Consider the following 19,270-nt stretch of genomic DNA (forward strand, 5'->3'; position numbering starts at 1 on the left):
CTATATCCGAGTTGTAACTCTAAACAGGACAATGGGACTTTATGAACCACTGGGCTACTGCTTCTTGTATAAAGATAGAAGTAATAGCAGACAGAGAATAGTGACATCTAGTGGTAAGATTCTAAACATATTCAAGATTAATAGAGGGTATGCATGTGATGTCACAGAGGCAGAAGTCACTGTGGGGTCACGCCCACTGAGTCACAGCAAGACTGAGCTTGAATGCAGTAATCAGCCTAGATAACTGACACCTGCTGCTCAGGGAGGAACTTGACACTCATTTTGACACTCATTGCCGATTGAGGGGGCGTGTTCCAGTGGGTGTACATACCCTATATAGACGGTTTTAACTTGACAACAAAAACATTTTAAATTGAACCCCCGCTCACTTCCTGTTGCAGTGTTTGCTATGGACATAAAAGAAAAAAAAACAAGTGCAGGACTGACCATTCCGTAAAAACCGCCTATACAGCTGAGCAGCGAAAACAAAAGTAACGATGTCGAGTGAATATTTCTGCAGTTTGCCGAATGCTGAGAAAAAGGAAGTGCTGTGGGGTTGCGCTCTGGTGAAAACCGTCTATAGGCTATCTGATGAAATGAGCACACTTCCAACTACTTCCAACACCACACAGGTTTACTGTGTTCACCCTTGATTAATTCACTCATGCAACGGCAAGAGAAATAGTTTTTATTTTATTCTTTGGAATTATTTTTTAGATAATTGCATAGAGAAATGGTGAAGGAATAACACAAAATCTTTGAACAAATATATGATAGCTTAGTTTGTTACACAAAACATCATTATAGCAGACAATACACAGTATATAAATGCAATAGCAGTGACATTTATACTTTTTGCAATGTAAAGCAAATATATTAAAGGGATTTCCTTGCACAGTACAAGTCCTTCATTGATGTAGGCTACTGTTCCTTCTTTTTTACCTTTTTGCAAAATAATTCACTTGTCAATATTCAATTTGAATCAATACAGTATGTAAATGATTTTACATACATGAACATGAAATCATTTGGCAATTTTACAAACCTTCAAAATCACGGTTTCATTCATTTTGTCTCATTCTAACTGATGTCAGATTTCTCTAAATACAGTCCACTTTTTTTTAACCTCCCTATCAAATAAACAGTATAAAATTGGTTTGTCTAACTATCATCTCTTTCTTCCCCTCCCTTTCTCAACTCTAATATTCGTCAAACCCAGAAAGAGACCAGCTCCACCCTCACTCGCCGAGTCATACAGCTTCACATGGTGACCTTATAGGGGGATCACACAGCTGGTCAACGTCCTCAACCGAAGAGTTTGATGAAGCAGGGGTGGCAGTAGGGCTTGTTCTCTTGCTCCTTGAAGCAGCCCTTGCTCAGCGGCTTGAGACAGAAGTGACACACGAGGTGGTGCGGGTGGAACTTGGCCCCCATGGCGGTCACGCAGCGGCCCAGGATGGGCTGCTGGCAGGCCTGGCACACGCTGCCGCGGGACTGGTGGTAGTGGGCCTCGCACAGCGGCTGCCCCTCGTGCTCAAAGAAGCTGCCATTGACAAAGGGGCAGTAGCACTCCTGCAGACAGAGGGACGAGACAGGAAGTGTAATTCACTCACGTTTAGAGTTACAACTCGGATATAGAGCTGAACAGTGGAACAAAGGAAGTGAGTTTCCGATTAATTTTCTCCGTAGACAATGGGAAACTCACTTCCGGAGAAATAAATGTCACGTGACTGTTGAGCTCTATACTAAGATACTATGATATCATCAGTGAATTCATAAGATGACTAATGACATCACTGATGATGTCATAGATATTGTGACATCATTATTGACCAAAATCATCTTATGACATCACTGATGATGTCATAGGCACTGATGATGTCATAGGCCTTGTGACATCATCAGTGGGACAAAAATGGAAACAGACAGACAGCAGACAGATATTGCCCACTTGCTCACTTTTATATAATAAAAAATAAAAGGAGATATATATACAGTATATATACAGAATTGTGCAGCCCTATCATCAAATGACACAAATCTGAAAAAGGGGAAATCTTTTTTACGTGAATGTTTGCCAGTCCATCACAGGATTAACACAGACACTCACACTCATAGCCATGATGTACCTACATGGCCAATCTAGAGTCTCCGATCCACCTGACTTGGAGTATCCAGAGGACACCCACATGCAAACTGCACACAGAAAGCGCCGGAGATCAAACCCTGGTCCTTCTTGCGGTGAGGCGACAGCGTGAACCACTGAGCAAATGTTTGGTAATGGTAATCAATATGATCACGGATACAGCTCGCAAACCATCGACACGAACTCACCCTGCATACAAAGCACTGTGGGTGCCAGAGGGAGCTGAGAGCTGAGATGTAGTTTTCCAGGATGGGTTGGCTGCAGCCTTGACAGCGGGAGGCGAACAGAGTCAAGAAGCACTGCTGGCAGTACTGCTGGCCCTCGCGGTCGTGGAAACCTGAAGGAGACGTGCTCACAGTTTGACACAGTTCATAGTTTGGCAAAAATGAAATGGACTAAACAATGTCAATCCCTAAGAGACGATGCAGATAACAGTTGTTTTGAAGTGAAAGCTTTACATTTGACCAACAGCAAAATGCCAAAAGGATTTAGTATTTATGCATTTATTTTGGCAGCGTGGAAGAATTTAGCCCATGGGACAGCAGAGCTCCTTTGAAAGCAATACTAAAAACTGTACTTACTTAAAGCACAGTGACCCACCACACCTACTGTTCTTATGTTGTGAATTAATTGCAATTAAGCAAATGAATACCTTTCCTCTCCAATCTATGATTAATTAATGGCTGAAATCATGACTCCAAGTAAAATTCTGTATATAAATCTGTATGTTTGGGAGGAAGTTAGGGTATTTTTTAGGGCTATATGCAACAAAGACCCACTGCATTCCTTATTTTCCACGGTTGTGTGTGTTGGAGGAGTCCAGACAGGATGTGTGCGCTGCCCATTACCTTCCTCTCCAAACGCTCGGCTGCACTTGACGCAACAGAAACACTCCGGGTGCCAATTCTTGTCCAGAGCGGTGACCATTTTCTAAACGATGAGAGGGGGGAAAAAAGGTTTATGACTTTTAATGCTGTAGGTGGTGTCAGGCTGTTTTTAAGAGCGGTTAAAGTCGAAGCAAGCACACACACACACACACACACACGGCTCTCACATTGAGTATGGGCTTGTTGCAGTGTGCACAGTGGGGGGAGTAGAGAGTGAAGTAGTCAGCCTCGCAGTACGGCCGCCCGTCCTTCTCAAAGAAGTTGCGGCTGCCCAGCTCCGTCTCACACTCCGTGCACACAAAGTGTTCTGGGTGCCACACCCGCCCCAGAGCCGTCACCACCTGGACGGGAAACAGGCAAAGGTCAGTCAGCGGGTCTATGTACCAAGAGCTTCCTCGCAAGTGGGATCGCCTCCATTGGAAAGACGTGACGCTTCCTCTCGTCAAACGACCGCTGACATGAGGGTGAAACTCATTCAAGCTGTTGGAGGAAAGTGTGCGTGTTGGCAGCACACCGGCACCAAAGGGCAGCGAGAGGTAAGGAAACTACAAACAGCATACTCATGTTAAACAACTCCAGCCGCTCTGTGATGCTTTATATCACAGAGAATAGAGGCAAAAGATTGAATGTTGATGAGTTCAGCTTTCTCTGGTCGGACAGTTATTTCCCTCCTAAATTTCAATTAATCACCTCCCTCCTGTTAACGGAGAGGATTTCCCTCCAGTGTCCATCCCCAACACCACAATTTAATTTGGGCAAACTGGACAAATCTATAGTTTCAATTAGGGGGGATGACATGGCCTTCTCTAATTCTTCTTCTGTGGTGTTTTATGGCAGTTGGCATCCTTTATGCTGCATTACCGCCTCCTTCTGGATTTATCCATCCACTGTTTCCCTACATTCTGTAAAAGCCGATCCTTCCTCGAGCAATTGATGCTCATCGACTTCTTCGCCTTCTCTATTGCCGCCCCACTCTGCAATTTATTTTGATAGAGCAGGTGTATTAAAATCTTGCCTGGGACAGCTTTAAGTACAAGTTTAGAAGTAGCTATCTTGTTAACTCTACTTACAAAACACACACACACACACACACACACACACACACACACACACACACACACACACACACACACACACACATATATATATATATATATATATATATATATATATATATATATATATATATATATATATATATATATATATATATATATATATATATATATATATATATATATGGTCTCCTATATGGGCGTGGTTATCAGCTTGTGATTGGCTGTCTGTCAATGGTATGAAACTTCATTGGCTGACCAGTCTCCTAAGGGGGCGTAGCAGTGGCGAAACCTCTGTGGCACAGATACAGGAAGTGACTGGAAGTTGGGGTGTCTCTGTCTATATTAAAGGTCTCCATCAAAACTCACCTGCCCTACTACCGGCTTCTGACAGGCTGAGCAGGTTCCTTTAGAGGACGTTTGAACTCCTTGTCTGCTCAGGTCTGATTGGAGGAGCCCCAGCATGCTGTCCAATGAGCCGCCAGATGAGGCTTGTGGCGGTGCAGCGGGCTGCTGCGGCACCGTGACCACTGGACTGACAGGTGCAGCTGGCTGGGAGGAGACGAGGAACACATGACACGTAACGTGACGCATCGGTCTCTGGGATTTCAATTCACCCAAGAGCTTACACATCGACTGAAATGAACCGCCCTGTGTGTGTGTGTGTGTGTGTGTGTGTGTGTGTGTGTGTGTGTGTGTGTGAGTGAGTGATACACTTGTGGGTGTGTGAAGTACAGTGATGAAATGTGTGGTGAGTGGGAGAATGCAGACAGAGTAGAAAGGAAGGAAGGAAGAGAGGGATGAGAGAGAGAGAGAGAGACAGACAGAGAGAGAGAGATAGAGAGAAAGATGGCTTTTTGTCAAACATAAAAGAAAGTCAATAAAACTGCTGTTACAATAATACACATCAATGTAATTATAAACACATCCATAACCTGGGAAGCTTACCAATGCCAGGATAATTCATTTACATGATTACATCCACTGTTGTATTAGGACTAGGCTCTATTGAGCAATGTGTTATTGTACGAGCACAAACCAACAGCAAGGTTAGGCCTGGCCATCCATAATGAGTAGGGGTGTCACGATACACTCAGTTCACGATACGATATGATACACGATATTGGGTTCACGATAACGATGCGATACGATATTTTAACAATATTTTTTGCGATTGATTTGTAAGTTGAGGGGGCATCCTCCACGCTAATTTGAGTAATTTCACCATTTTCATCCTCCGTGTCTTTAACGTCCCTCGTCTGTTCAAACAAAGCAATGAAAAGGAGAGCGAGCATGCAATCAGATGCAGATCAGTGCCACCATGTTCAGCTTCTTTTTCTCACGATATGAGATTTCATCTCAACGATACATATTGTCACGTTTTGATATCGCGATATATTGTGGGATGATATATTGTGACATCCCTAATAATGAGGCATAGTTAAAGGCACAAAAGCGGCTTACTGACCCCCTGCCCACTGACCAGCGTCAAAGTTTAGAAGCAACTAACTGGTGCTTCCTAAAATTAACCCTATCCTAGACACTGAATACATATAGACTCGTTTTCACACAATTATGCCACTTAAAACTCATTCGACTTTTTTGTGACACATTAAAGCCACCTGATAGAAAGTTGAGCATCAACGTTGGACTATCCAAATACTGACCCTACTAGAGTATACCGTATAATCTAGTAGCGTCAGTATAATGAGTATAATTTATACGGCATATCAAATGTAGATCTATAGCTCTGATTTAAAGCTATGTCAAGCTATTTTTGCAGTTGGGAAATCTCTTTCTGCACCATCAGACTATATCCGCTGACTGATGTATTCTTCCATGCTTGCACTGGGGCCAGGCTGCACAGGAACACTATTGTCATCATGAGGTCAAGGGAATGTCTTTGTGAATCCACCGTGAATCGATGTAGGCTAAGCCCTGCCGAAGGCTGCAGCAGCTGGAGGCAAACTGTAAACAACCCCACTGCAGTGTATGCTCTAGAAATCGCATCTTGAACGCAACTGTGGGTATAAATCGGATTAGCAGTGGGCAGGTTTCGGCACAATGCGTCATTCACATGCAGTCGTGTGGACTCTTACTGTGCTCTGGACCCTGAAGTCAGACAGAGAGGCCATGAGTTTGTCCAGCTCCAGTGTGGCCGAGGTCGCCGAAGGCTTTGCAGAACTGGAATACAAGAGAGACAAGTCTTGTTTTTCCCCACTGGATCATTAAAGTTTCAACTGATCTAACCTAAAAAGAAAAGAAAAAAAAGAAAAAAAAGCCTTAAATAAAATATAGAGTTCAATGCACTTAGGCAAGTTCTGGATCGTTAGTTACAGTAGATGTGCTGTATGTTTACAGCTGTTCGTGTGCACTACAACTTGAGATTTGTTACAAAATCTGCATTCACGGTAAAACTACTGAATAGAGTGCCGCAGGGATGACATATTTTTGTAGGCGGAAGGCGGAAGTCCCGGACATACAGTATTGGTCAAAGTCATAAAAGTGATTCATGTTTGTGAAGATTATCCTGCTGAACACAAATTACCACTCACATAAACTTTTCTTAACCCCAGACCTTCCCCTGAAGATCCAACATGCTACTTCCAGACTCATTGCTCTATAAGGCAACTAGCTGCTGCAGCTCCTAGCTGGGAGTACTTTGTGTTACATTGTCGCCCCCTTTCGGTGTTTCAACACCCTATCTGCTGTAGTGGGCTGGCGCCAGGCCTGTGGGGCTCGAACCTGTGACCATCGTGTTGGTAGGCCGAATCTACCGCTGCACTACCCGGACACCCACTGGAATTATAATACTATATGTCGTTTGCTTCTTTAGATATGACTAGATTAGTCAAGGAGTGGGTACCTGGCGGAAGGATTTGTGGCCTTGTCCTTAATCTTGTCCCTCTCATCCTTCTTTGTGGAAGGGAACTGGGCCAGGATCTCATCTGACAAAAAAAAGAAGTTATTCAGACAAGATTCACCTCAGAGTCAGCATGTACACACACACACACACACACACACACACACACACACACACACACACACACACACACACACACACACACACACACACACACACACACACACACACACACACACACACACACACACACACACACACACACACACACACACACACACACACACACACACACACACACACACACACACACACACACACACACACACACACACACACACACACACACACACACACACACACACACACACACACACCATGGCCACAACAAGGAAACTATAGAATAGACAGTGTAGATGGTGCAAATGAGGTGAATTCACATGCTTATGTTCTGTCTGTGCTTCCTGCAGGTGAGAACAACCTGCTGAAGGTGAATGAGCTGGTCAGCGCCTTGTATGACCCATACAAGCTCTACCTGCTTCAGTACGGAGACCTGGAGCAAGCCCACCTCCTCATCCAGATCAGTGCCGTGCCTCTGGTATGACCACGCATGCACGCACACACACACGCACACGCACACGCACACGCACACGCACACACACACACACACACACACACACACACACACACACACACACACACAGTCACACACACACACACACACACACACACACACACACACACACACACACACACACACACACACACACACACACACACACACACACACACACACACACACACACACACACACACACACACACACACACCAACCTGTAATGTTGAACTGGGTAGCATTCAGCTCCTGCAGCAGGTGGTCCAGTTCACTCAGCCCTCCTCCCAACAGCGAGGATGAGGAGAAGGCTGGCGGGGGGTCTGCTGCGCGGGGGGAGCGTGGCTTACACACTGTGCTGTAAGACAGACAGACAGGCAGAGAGACAGACAGGCAGACAGACAGAGAGACAGACAGGCAGACAGACAGACAGGCAGGGAGACAGACAGGCAGACAGACAGACAGGCAGGCAGACAGACAGAGAGACAGACAGACAGGCAGACAGACAGACAGAGAGACAGACAGGCAGGGAGACAGACAGACAGGCAGAGAGACAGACAGGCAGACAGACAGACAGAGAGACAGACAGGCAGAGAGACAGACATGCAGGCAGACAGACAGACAGACAGACAGACAGACAGACAGACACACAGACCGTGAGGAACCTCTTAAAATGTATGAAATTAATATAATTAACACAGTCCTGTTTCTTCCATTTGAGCACTATATCAAAAATCAAGTGTTGGGGTGACGCATTACAAAAGTAATATATTACAGGTAATATATTACTTTCAGCAGTAACGCAGTAATATAACTTATTATACAATAGCATTTCAGTACTATTATACCTGTTACTTTGACAAATAACGTGAGTTACAACTTGAAACTGAGCTGCTGTCAGCTCCTCGTTAGGTTGCATTGAGTTACATGTGTTCCAATGTAATCTTGTAAAATGTAGCAAATTTTTGGTGAGAAACTTCACAGAAGAAAATATTATTAGAGAGGGGATTATGCTATGTTTAACCTACACTAGTTCTAAGCCGCTTATAATAATTAAAACTAATTAATACTAATGAAAACTACTAATAATAACCACTATAGATGTCAATAGCATAGTAAAAGAATAATATTTTTAATTTTGGATGGTTTACACTCACTTCAAGATGGTTGAAATTATTTTTTCGGGATGGTAGTGTCATTCTGCGGTTATTTTTGTGAAAGTAGGGCAAAAGTAGTGTAATAAGTAATGAGTTACTCTACACAGACAGTAACATTGCAAAGTAACTTACCGTAGTCAAAAATCAGTCTCTAATCTTCAGCTTGTACAGAATGCAGAAAATAGTTCTCAAGACACTTTAAAAGTTAAGTGAAGTTATCCTGTATTTATCCCCATGGGGAAATGTATCTCCTGCATTTGGCCCATCCTCTACTAGGAACCTTCCTAGAGCTAGGAACAGTGGGCAGCCACAGTGCAGGGCCCGGAGAACAAATCCAGTTATTTTTTGCCAGAGAAAACCCACACGAACACGGGGAGAACATGCAAACTCCACACAGAAAGGACCTGGGACAGACCGGGGTTCGAACCCGGGACCTTCTTGCTGTGTGAGGCAACAGTGCTAACCACTGAGCCACGCTTTCCACTCTAACTACAAATTGTCTCTCCGGGAGAGAGAAAGAGAGGAAGTCTCTCTCTCTCTCTGCTTGTGTGCATACCTGCTAGAAAAGTGGTGGTGTGCTTTGTAAATACGGGGTACAAATAGCATCTGCCGCACGACATGTCTATTCATACCCGGGTACGAATAGACACTCTGTTCAGTTAAGGAGAACTACATTATAGACTTGATTAACCTAAGACCTCATATAATAGGGGTTCAGAATCAGGGAAGCAGTTACCTGTATAGTTTGTCTGGGTTGGAGCTCTGAGAGCCGTTGGACTTCATTGCAGCGGAAACAGTCTGAGAGACAACATAGAAGATGACACCTTTACAATGACAAAGAGTTATTAAAAGAAGAACCCACCCTGAAGATTAATTCACAGAGGATAATTACATGGTCTTGGTGTGTTTCCCAAGGGCAGAAACAATGAGAAACAGATTTTACTCATGTAGTCACAGAACTCAAGAGTGATTTAATTCATACCGTCTCAAAGCTGAAAGAGGTTAGGAGGACTTTACACTAACTCATCTCATTCACCTGTTGCTACAGTCAGTTTTGGGCATGTCGCCCCCTGTCGTCCTTCCAAGAAACACTCATGATGCCAGACTATAATGATGTCATCAATTTCTCTAGTTATGTTGGTTCAGCATGCTCTGTAGGCTTGTTGCTTGGTTACTGTCTGGATTTGATCAATAACACATTCACACCTTTGTGAGAATTTTGGGGGGATTTCTAAAATAAAAGCAACAGTATTATAGATTTAAAAGGTAGGTGTAACATTTTGATCACATAACGTTGATGTTTCTCCACAACAATGTAACTGAATAACTGGTGATCGCAGGAATGTAGCCATTGACTGCTATCTAATTGGTTGTCTGCCTGCCCCAGCTCTCATAAAGACCGACAACGTGTGTATGAAACTGATGATCCAAATGAAATGACAGAATGAAAGAAAGGCAGCAACAATCGATTATGTGAAGGGAGCAGCTTCCGATCCTTATCTACAGCAGCTACTGTCCAGGGAAGATAATAATCCCTTCCCGGGACTTCGACAGGAACAATTAGATCTGGCTGGTTCCAGTTAAGGAGTCTAATTTGTTACTGGACATTCTCTTTGTTTTGTCATATAACAGGCGCTGTTATGGGCTCAGAGAGCCTCAGACACAGAGTGACCTTTATATAACCTAATAACAATAATAGCCCGAGTCATTGTCATTATCTGATCCATTGACATCAACTGATCAATATGTCATGCTATAGATGTGATTTTATATATTCAACAAAATATGCTACTACGGCTCTGTGAAAAACGTTGTTTATGTCAGTAATGGGAAACAGTGTGGCAAAAGGTTCATGTTGTAGGCTGCAACGTAGGCTCTGCGTCCCTTCTTATCCAATGGGGGTGGAGTATTTGTTTCTCTGTATCAGTACAAGCAATGGTCAGATGCTCAAAGCAATTGGCAGATAGATACTCAGAATCTGTATTGGCAATTGAGCAATTGGCTGGCGATCCTCTACCTGCTGGGGGGTGTAGGCGGGGGGTGGCGGCCGGGCCTGGGCAGCGTCCTGGGACGGAGCAGCGGTAGATTCAACGGCTGGTGGCGGGTCTGACGTCAGCAGGACGGGACACCTGGCCAGTGGAGAGCCAGTGTTCTCCAGGTCCGCAAGGAGGGCATCTGAGAGAGAGACATCGAGAGACAGAGGGAGAGAGAGAAAGACAGACAGAGTGACAGACAGGTAGACACAGAGAAAATGGGCCAGAAACAGAAGCGTGAAATAGATGACATATAACAGAATGGAAGTAATGGACATGTGCTTAGAGTTATGATTCAAGATTAGGTTCTGGTTGGGTTTGTGGTGGGACTTCAAGATGGGATAACACTTTATTTGAATAGTCCACCTACAAAGAGTACACAGAGTATACTGTATGTCACATTTGAAGAGCTAATTAGTTAACAGATTCTGTTTGCTACCCTATCACAGATCTGATTCTCATCAATTACTCTGAGAATATGTTGGTATAAGTGAAAAATGAGATCTGGAGCACACGGTCAAAGTTAGGCAATTTAATAGGTGCAAACAAAGAAAGACTGACGTTTCGACACAAAGGTGTCTTCTTCAGAGTCAAAACGTATGTTTTCAAAATATGTTGGTATGTTTATGAATTGTCACATATAGTCTCAACAAATAAACTGTTGAAATGTTACAAATATTCTGTAGACTCTCTATAGGTGGAAGATTCAAATAAAGTGTTACCCAAGATGGTTTCCGACTCCATAATAAAACTGTACATTTATGTCCGTCACTGACAGCGTTTTCAGTTTGTTAGATACACGAGATATTTAAAAAAGCAAGCGCAGGAATGGAGTTGAAAACCATGCGATATAAAAAGATGGAGAGGAAAACAGAATGACAGCATGATAGACAGGACATATGTAGGCAAGACAAGGACAGACAAGGAGATAACTGAAACACACAGAGAGACAATTACGTACCAAAGACAACAATACGAGGACTGAGAGGGTAGTTAGGTGGGTCAGGCACTCCTGAGGAGACAGACAGACAGCCTCAGTGACCAATAACGCAGCAGCAACTCAGCCAACACATATCAAGACATGACATGAAGGACAGCAAAGGAGCATCCTCAGACACCGATCGGTCAGAAGACAGGACAGTTGGAATCGGCATAACCCAGAGATAATAAACAATAAACAACACAGTAACACATTGAAGTTACAAACATCTCAGCGTTCGTATCCAGACATGCCAGTATGAAAAGGAAGCAGAGGAGGAAGACTGTTTGGCAACTGATATCTAAAGTCCAGCCCCCACCCGCCCCTCTCCATCATGAACACCATGCCAAAGTGGAAGCTGTCCAGAAACTAAACTCTCTCAAGTGTTTGGCTTTCCAGCTGCATGACATCATTGTGGACAAGTCCCTTGAATGTGTGACTAAAAACCCAACCAGAGTATGTAGAGGACGTCTGAACTTCTAGTTAAGGACTGTTACTTTTATTCGAGAGGCTGCTGTTGACGTTGCCATGGTTGCACTCATACCTTTTTTCACTGCTGATACTAAGTAATTGTTCGTTTTCAGCAAATAGTCGGCCATACAGTCAATCTCTCTCCCTTAGACAGATGAAAAGACAAGTTTAAAGTTTATTTTTTGTATAGCCTCTAATTCATAATCATGTCTCAGGGGACAGAAAATCAAGTCAATCTTCTTTGATTTCCATGTCTTGGTAAAAAGTTTGTAGCATTGAGAAAGTTCTCTCACTCTGCTATCCTTTCTCAGTCTGCCATCACCCCAATATTCAATACTAGTATATAGCCTATTATAAATCCCTAATGTTGAACTGTTGAACTTCTCATCAATTGTTCTTTTCATTCTACTGGACAGCTGCTTGGATTAGACTTGCACAGACAGTTAAGCTGGTTGAGTTGTAGACGTATTAAACCTAAACACAACTGGTCGGCTCTGCCTCTCTTCAACCCTGCGGTGACTCCTGCCCTGATGATTCACACGTCTGGTACGACCATGTGGTGAGAACCTTGTGCATTATACAGTACATGCTCTCCTTCTCCCTTCTCTCTCCTGCTGTTACACACACACACACACACACACACACACACACACACACACACACACACACACACACACACACACACACACACACACACACACACACACACACACACACGCACACACACACACACACACACACAGAACTGCTGCTCATATAAGGAGCTGAACTTCTCTCAATGGGAATGATGACCATATTTAGAGTTGCCTGTCGACTTGTTTGTCTTGGCCATGGCTTCCCTAACAAGTGGTCTCAGCGAAAGCCTTGCCAGCTCCGATACATAAACTTACAACATGGTTGGACAACAGCATAAACCCAGTGTCCCAAACATGGCCACTGTCTGACGAACACTCAAGCTAAGTAGCGCAGCAACTGATTCTCACTGTGTGCAATCCAATCCAGATGTGCTTGGCTACATCCAGCCATTGCTCCTCATAATGCTTGCAAAGCATAAATCCCCCGGTTCTGAAACAAACTGCTTGGAGAGCACGGCTCCAGTGAGGGCAAATGGTTTGACTCTCCCGGGACAAAAAACCCTTTCTATTTTCATTGAACTCTGTGGCTTTTTGAAATAGCAGTGTGGCCCTGGGCTATTTCAGGGCTTTTCCAGAGCTATTCCCAAACACAAATAACAGCTTCCAGCACTATAGTCTACCATAGAAGAAAGAAAAAAAAGGGAGGTTATTCCTTCAATTATATTATTCCTTCCATATTATCAATATGTATTAGAAAGGCGGGACCAATCATGTTCCCTGGTGGCCATCTCAATCATAAGAGTCTCAATCCTCTTTGATGTTCCCCAGCCAAATGGAAGACATTGACCAGTATACTGGCTTTCTCTCCATCCCTGACTTGTCAATATGAATGGACGAGGGGAGGCCCTGCTGTGGTTGTCTTTAGATCTAATTTACACAGGATTGATTGAATTTGCAGTGCATCAGGAAACACTCAGTGCCGATGTGGCAGATATACTGTAGTAACAGTTCTTGTGTTACCCGTGGGAGTGTGTGTGTAGTGAGGCAAAACACAAGCTTTTTCAAAACCTCAGAGGATGGGAGCAAATTATTTGAAAAATAAATGAGCCTATCAGCATGACAGTAATGTTGTTTTATTGTTGTAACCAAGCTCTATGCATCCTAAGATGTCATAGCAGAATGAAAGCCCTGGTATTATATATTATGTATTTTACAGTAACACAGTGAAGAAAATAATAAACGAGGATGGGTGCCACTTTTCATGGAATTAAAAGTGTAATAATCAGCCCACTGGGAGCCAGTATTCCTCCCCATAGTAGCTACATTCCCATATATTTCCTCTTGAAGACGGAAGCAAAAATGTAGCCTACGCTTTGATAACCAGAATAAACATATAAGCCTTCCTCTGCCCCGGGCTCACTCCACCCCTTTCCGAAGATCCCCTCAAGATATCAACCCAACATGCCGTTAGAGCGCTTCAAACGCACAACAGTAATAACACAGACATACCCAAATCGTCCATGGCACGGTCTGTCTCAGCGGAGCGTTTTCCTTTGGATGCGGGGAAATATGAACGTGGACAGCATTAACTTGTAACGGGTGTAATCAAAGCCCGTGTCGGTAACGGGAGCTATTGTCTGCTGTTGGTCCTGAATAACTTCTTGGACACCGTTATCCGCCAAGAGAGGAGGAAGAGGAGGAGAGAGGAGAGGAGGGCGTCCCGTTTCTTTTTCCTCTACGACACTCTTCCTGTGTAACGCCTCGGAGAAGGCGTAGTTAAATCAATGTGGTTACAAACCCCGCATTCCCCGGACACACGACGTCATCCTAGACATTCCTAGTCCATATTTGGGATAGAAAATTAGGGATTTTATGTCGTGTCGAAAAACTGCCAAAGTGTAGACTGCGTTGCAAATGATGCGCTTGTGAAGCGGTGTCAGAATGTTGGAAATATATCCTGTACACTTTTTTTTGGCAGTGTTCATTGAAAATACATCCAAATGATTAACAGATAACATTTGACCACACATGTCAACCTCCAACAATAATAATAATGTAGCCTAATTTGCCGTTATTTCAAAGAATTACAACAGTCCCACACTCCATGTTTGGCATATTAATAAGAGCTTTGAACATAAATGTTTCATTGTTAGCACTAATAAATAAAATAAGGCTTTCATTGACCCCTGGAATTATGCATTCATTATATAATGTTGACACAAACATACTGATAAGAATTAAAACAGCCAACAATGTTAAAAAAGAAAAGTAAAACTTTAATTAAGCTCACAGTTACAGGCTATGTTTATGTAATTAGGGGAAGGTGCAATGTCCCACATTGGTGTTGGTGACGAGGCGATGTGTGGCTTTACAAAACCGAAGTTTAACAGCATGACAATCTCCTCATGTATAATATACTGTATATCTGTCACAGACAAATGTCCTCCACACAACCATTCCTCCTTTGTCCAAGAGGTACCTGCCTTTGGTCTCAGTGCATGAAACATACAACAAAGGACAGAAAAGTGAAAATGTACTGCTTTGTCCATATTGAAGAGATAAAACACACAAAAAACTATAACACGAACTGATAACTGATTTTTTTCCCCAGGTCTAAATGAGGTGACTGAGATCAATTCAGAAATGTACAACAAAACTGGAAGAATCCGGCTAAATTTATAGGTGAAAATATACAGTTTGTCATTGAGGCTGAAGGTGTATCTGATTCTGTGAAAATAAAGCCTTTGTCCATTTTACACTAGAATTTGCTCATGCAGTTTTCTGATTCAAACACCTGACTCCTTACCCATGCATGTTACTTCCAGAGCACTGTGACACACCGACTACCCCCTTCACCTTTTCCAAAATAATAATGATAATAATAATATAAGTCACACGCACACACACAGTCACACTCTCCAAACCAACCATCTCACTCATTTCCAAAGTTGGAGCCAGTCGGTGCATAAGAGCAACGTAAAGGAGCAGAGCCTCATGTGATGTGGAAATCAGAGGGTTACCGGAAAGTAAGAACGTGTGAAGCATATTGGGGGATGCTGGGATGATAGCATGAAGGTAACATGGATAGGCTTGGTTACCTATAATGTCCCCATCCGTCGGCTGAAATTATAGTACATATCCTCCACCCCGCTACTTCTCCACTGCGGTTAATCCACACACAACCCCACTGCCATCCTTCCCTCCGTTGCTCCTTTCTTCTCCCTCCCATCACTGCACAGCCTGCTCGTTGGTAGTGCTACCGGAGTCTTGGGGCTTCATGACATCAGGGAGCTCTGGGGGGCTGGAGAAGGCCTCAACCTGCAGCTGCTCAAACATCTCATCTGGAGGGCAGAGGATACGAGAAACATTAGCTGCGTCATGACAGCAGGGCTGCACCTGGCCTTGAGTGTAACACACCTGGTGTAGTGGGTGGACAAGCACTGGCTCCCTAAGTTATTGCCAAGCTAAAAGAGAACACTAGACTGGTTAATGCAGGGGTTCCCACACTTTTTCATCTTGGGACCCAAAAGATACATTTTGTCTCCCTGGGACCCAAACTCGCAAAAAAACATACGGTAATGAGTTGCCATGACGACCAGTTGGCGGCCCACCCCCCACAGGTCCGCGGCCCAAATTGGGTCCCGACCCATAGTTTGGGAAACACTGGGTTAATGCATTCATTGGTGTGAAAAGATGCAAGAGGAAACTAAAAGAGTTTGGTCATTTTTGGGTGCATTTTGGCACATTAACTAGTTTCTCAGGAACCAACGATCCCCCCCGTCATCCCCATCATAATCACTATTTTTTTCTTTCTTGTAGCCTATTTGTTGTTCAATAAACCGCTGAAAGTCTGACTGACCCAGCAAACAGCTGATCTGCGGCTTAATACAGTGCTCGGCACAGTGCTTGCGCATAGGAATATCGCAGTTCTACGGTTGAGAGAATGGCAGAATGCAGTGCCAAATGAAAGGGCTGTTTGACGGCAAAGTGCTGAAATTGATCAAAATATAGTGTACATGTACACTGATATTGATTTCTTTATGTGGGCCTTCTTTTAGGTGTATAATTATGGTTTTTCTCATGGCCCCATTTACAACAGCACACCCGACACGGCCGGTCTGTACTTGTCTGAACTGGGAACGCGAGGGGTCTAATGTACTGTGTGTAGTAGTAGTACACTAACTGCCTGCCTCATACCTCATAGAACCCCACGTCAAAAAATCTGAACTATCCCTTTAAGGCACAGTATCTATGGTTGGTGAAAGGAATTCTGGGAAATGTTGTAGAAGTAGATGAGGTAGGCTCAGATAAAGTGGATACAAAAAAGTTAATTACAATATTTCATCACAAAATAAAACTTGCAATGCATTGATTGATTGAACACAGACTGATTATATTTATTTACCAGTGTAAGAGGAGTATTTTCTTTAAGGATGAATAAGAAGAGCATCCTTATCACACCACAATAACTTGATTTGCATAGTTATCTACCACAGCACCACATTACAAAGATTGAACACCTAAACAAGATTAATAAAGATAAACTGACCACAAAGGCACAAATGTTTTCCATAAATCATGCAAATAAAATGGGAAGAGGAAGAAAAACAGGAAATACCCCAAAAACACTCTAACATAGTGACATGATATCCCTGATGCTTCTGAGCACCGAAATCACATGGGCTGAACCTGAACGTACCATTGATGCGGAAAGCCAGACCAACTGTAGCCGGGGCCTGAGGTCTGGCAGTCTGGTTGGTGAACCCACAGTCACCAAGGGTTTTGCTGTCCTCAAGCAACTGGTCATCCTGGGGAACAAGAGTTGGAAATAATGTCACAGGAAAAGAAGAAGAAAGCCTCACAAGTGAATGATGTCTTTTGGTTCAGAGGGGATGTAGACATGGGCCAGACCTTTCCAATAAGAGGCATTTATTCAACATTGAAAAAGAGATGTAAAATGCCAAAGCTGTAAATGTGGCATGTGTTGCCAGTTACCCACCAGGAATAACTACTCGTTAGGGGTGCGTTCGTAAATCCAATCTGATGCTCTACACTAAAATGAGAGTGTGGCTGTTCAAAGAGGCAGTGTGCTCTTTCTGTATGAATTAACGGGTCATTAGTTTTAGAAACACAGGCTACTGGCTAGCAGTTAGCTAATTGCTACACATATAAACAGCTCACTCTTATATTGCTCTCAGCTCCTCTCCTCCATTCTCTTCCTGTGTTTTTTAACCATTTTAGCAGTCCATGTGCTCTAGGCACTCTGCTGCTCCATCTCCTCAGACTGAGTGCCGAGAGTGCGCTCTGCCACTCCGAGATTGTGATCCTCTGAATAACCGAACAATGTATTCCAACAGCGCCCTCAATTTACGAACGGTCCAGTTTGTGCCAGAGTGCGCTCTGGGTGCTCGGAGTGACATTTACGAACACACCCTAAATTTGGTGGCAGTGACAACATATATGGCCCTAACTCACTTTGTAAAGCCGCTGTTCTTCAGGCGCTCTCTTGAGAATTCCTTCAACAATACGCTTCAGTTCATAGACAGTGGTGGACTCCTTGGCATCTGTGAAGATTGTGGTCTTCTGACGCCGGATCATTAAGAAGACGTCCTGAAAGACAGATGTATTAGTTCCATTTATATGGCTCTCTGGCACAATCTCAATAATTCACATACATTTGCTGACAATAATCTCAGTTTCTTCCATTTAAAAAAGGCAAGTCGTTAATTTGTGTAAAGTCTTAACTGTTTATAGCAGCTATTTACTTAACTCTGTGTAACCTATGCATGTCTGTTTAGACAATTGAAAGTATCTGAGGTCGTATTTGGTTGTTTTGCTAGTCAGGCAATTTTTTCCCGTGACCCGTCTACTACCATTACATATCATAAAGGACTGGTTCGTTCATTAATCCACACGCTAGCAACAACGGTAGCTAACGTTAAATTAGCTAATAAGAAACAGACATGTGATTGTAAAGCCGCTAAAAACATAACTGACAGTTAAATGAATCGACGTTATGCTACTGAACGCGACAGTAAATAGCAATGTAGTTAACGTGAATAACTAGGTTAGCGACTAACGTTACATCACATTCAAGGTTAGCCTGCAAGCTACCTATCTAGCTAGCTTGCTAGCTAACTAACTAACGTTACAGAGGGGCAGGTGAAGCTAATGTTAGCTAACTTAGCTGGCTAGCAAACATCAGGTGACGTTAACAATTCGGTAACAGATGGCATAGTTGGTGTTACAAACCCCCTACAAATTACTCAATGTTAATTCAATTTTTCATTTCCGAAAACGAGTCTAAGAAAACAACATTTCTTCGAAACCTACCATTTCAAGTGGTCAGTTAGCTAGCCACTGTAGCCAGTTGCCAGCCCTGTGTTGTGTACTGAACTCCAGACTGCGCCGCCGCTGCGCAAATTGCGCAAACAAGATCAGAATGGTGTATTCACAAAATACAGGTACGCAACAATGCGTACTTTTTTTTA

General features: G+C 43.4%; 2 protein-coding genes across 2 annotated transcripts; both read right to left on the reverse strand.

Moving 5' to 3' along the window:
* Window positions 1-742: 742 nt before the first annotated feature.
* On the reverse strand, window positions 743-14,571 carry LOC310775439 (transforming growth factor beta-1-induced transcript 1 protein-like). The gene is made up of 11 exons (XM_083635587.1): window positions 14,289-14,571; window positions 10,739-10,896; window positions 9,458-9,519; window positions 7,786-7,922; window positions 6,955-7,036; window positions 6,188-6,272; window positions 4,458-4,640; window positions 3,201-3,374; window positions 2,995-3,076; window positions 2,335-2,483; window positions 743-1,572 (listed from the first exon to the last, which is right to left on the reverse strand). The coding sequence occupies exons 1-11, from the start codon at window positions 14,299-14,301 to the stop codon at window positions 1,306-1,308; spliced, it is 1,392 nt and encodes a 463-aa protein (XP_083491713.1). The 5' UTR covers window positions 14,302-14,571; the 3' UTR covers window positions 743-1,305.
* Window positions 14,572-15,038: 467 nt separating this feature from the next.
* Window positions 15,039-19,187, reverse strand: LOC310775452 (elongin-B-like). Its single transcript, XM_083635603.1, has 4 exons — window positions 19,113-19,187; window positions 18,255-18,389; window positions 17,479-17,587; window positions 15,039-16,120 (listed from the first exon to the last, which is right to left on the reverse strand). The coding sequence occupies exons 1-4, from the start codon at window positions 19,113-19,115 to the stop codon at window positions 16,008-16,010; spliced, it is 360 nt and encodes a 119-aa protein (XP_083491729.1). The 5' UTR covers window positions 19,116-19,187; the 3' UTR covers window positions 15,039-16,007.
* Between the last annotated feature and the right edge of the window lie 83 nt (window positions 19,188-19,270).

This window comes from Poromitra crassiceps (genome assembly GCF_964638095.1).
Source record: "Poromitra crassiceps genome assembly, chromosome: 4".
In the NCBI taxonomy this organism is placed as follows: domain Eukaryota; kingdom Metazoa; phylum Chordata; class Actinopteri; order Beryciformes; family Melamphaidae; genus Poromitra; species Poromitra crassiceps.

Excerpts from the sequence above, each read along its gene's own strand:
- LOC310775439 (XM_083635587.1), bottom strand. Across the intron at positions 3,077-3,200 it reads GCAACAAGCCCATACTCAAT|AAAATGGTCACCGCTCTGGA; the intron begins GTGAGAGCCGTG and ends CTCATCGTTTAG. Across the intron at positions 1,573-2,334 it reads CACAGTGCTTTGTATGCAGG|GAGTGCTACTGCCCCTTTGT; the intron begins GTGAGTTCGTGT and ends CTCTGTCTGCAG.
- LOC310775452 (XM_083635603.1), bottom strand. Across the intron at positions 17,588-18,254 it reads AAGAACAGCGGCTTTACAAA|GATGACCAGTTGCTTGAGGA; the intron begins GTGAGTTAGGGC and ends CTTGTTCCCCAG. Across the intron at positions 16,121-17,478 it reads TCTGGCTTTCCGCATCAATG|ATGAGATGTTTGAGCAGCTG; the intron begins GTACGTTCAGGT and ends TCTGCCCTCCAG.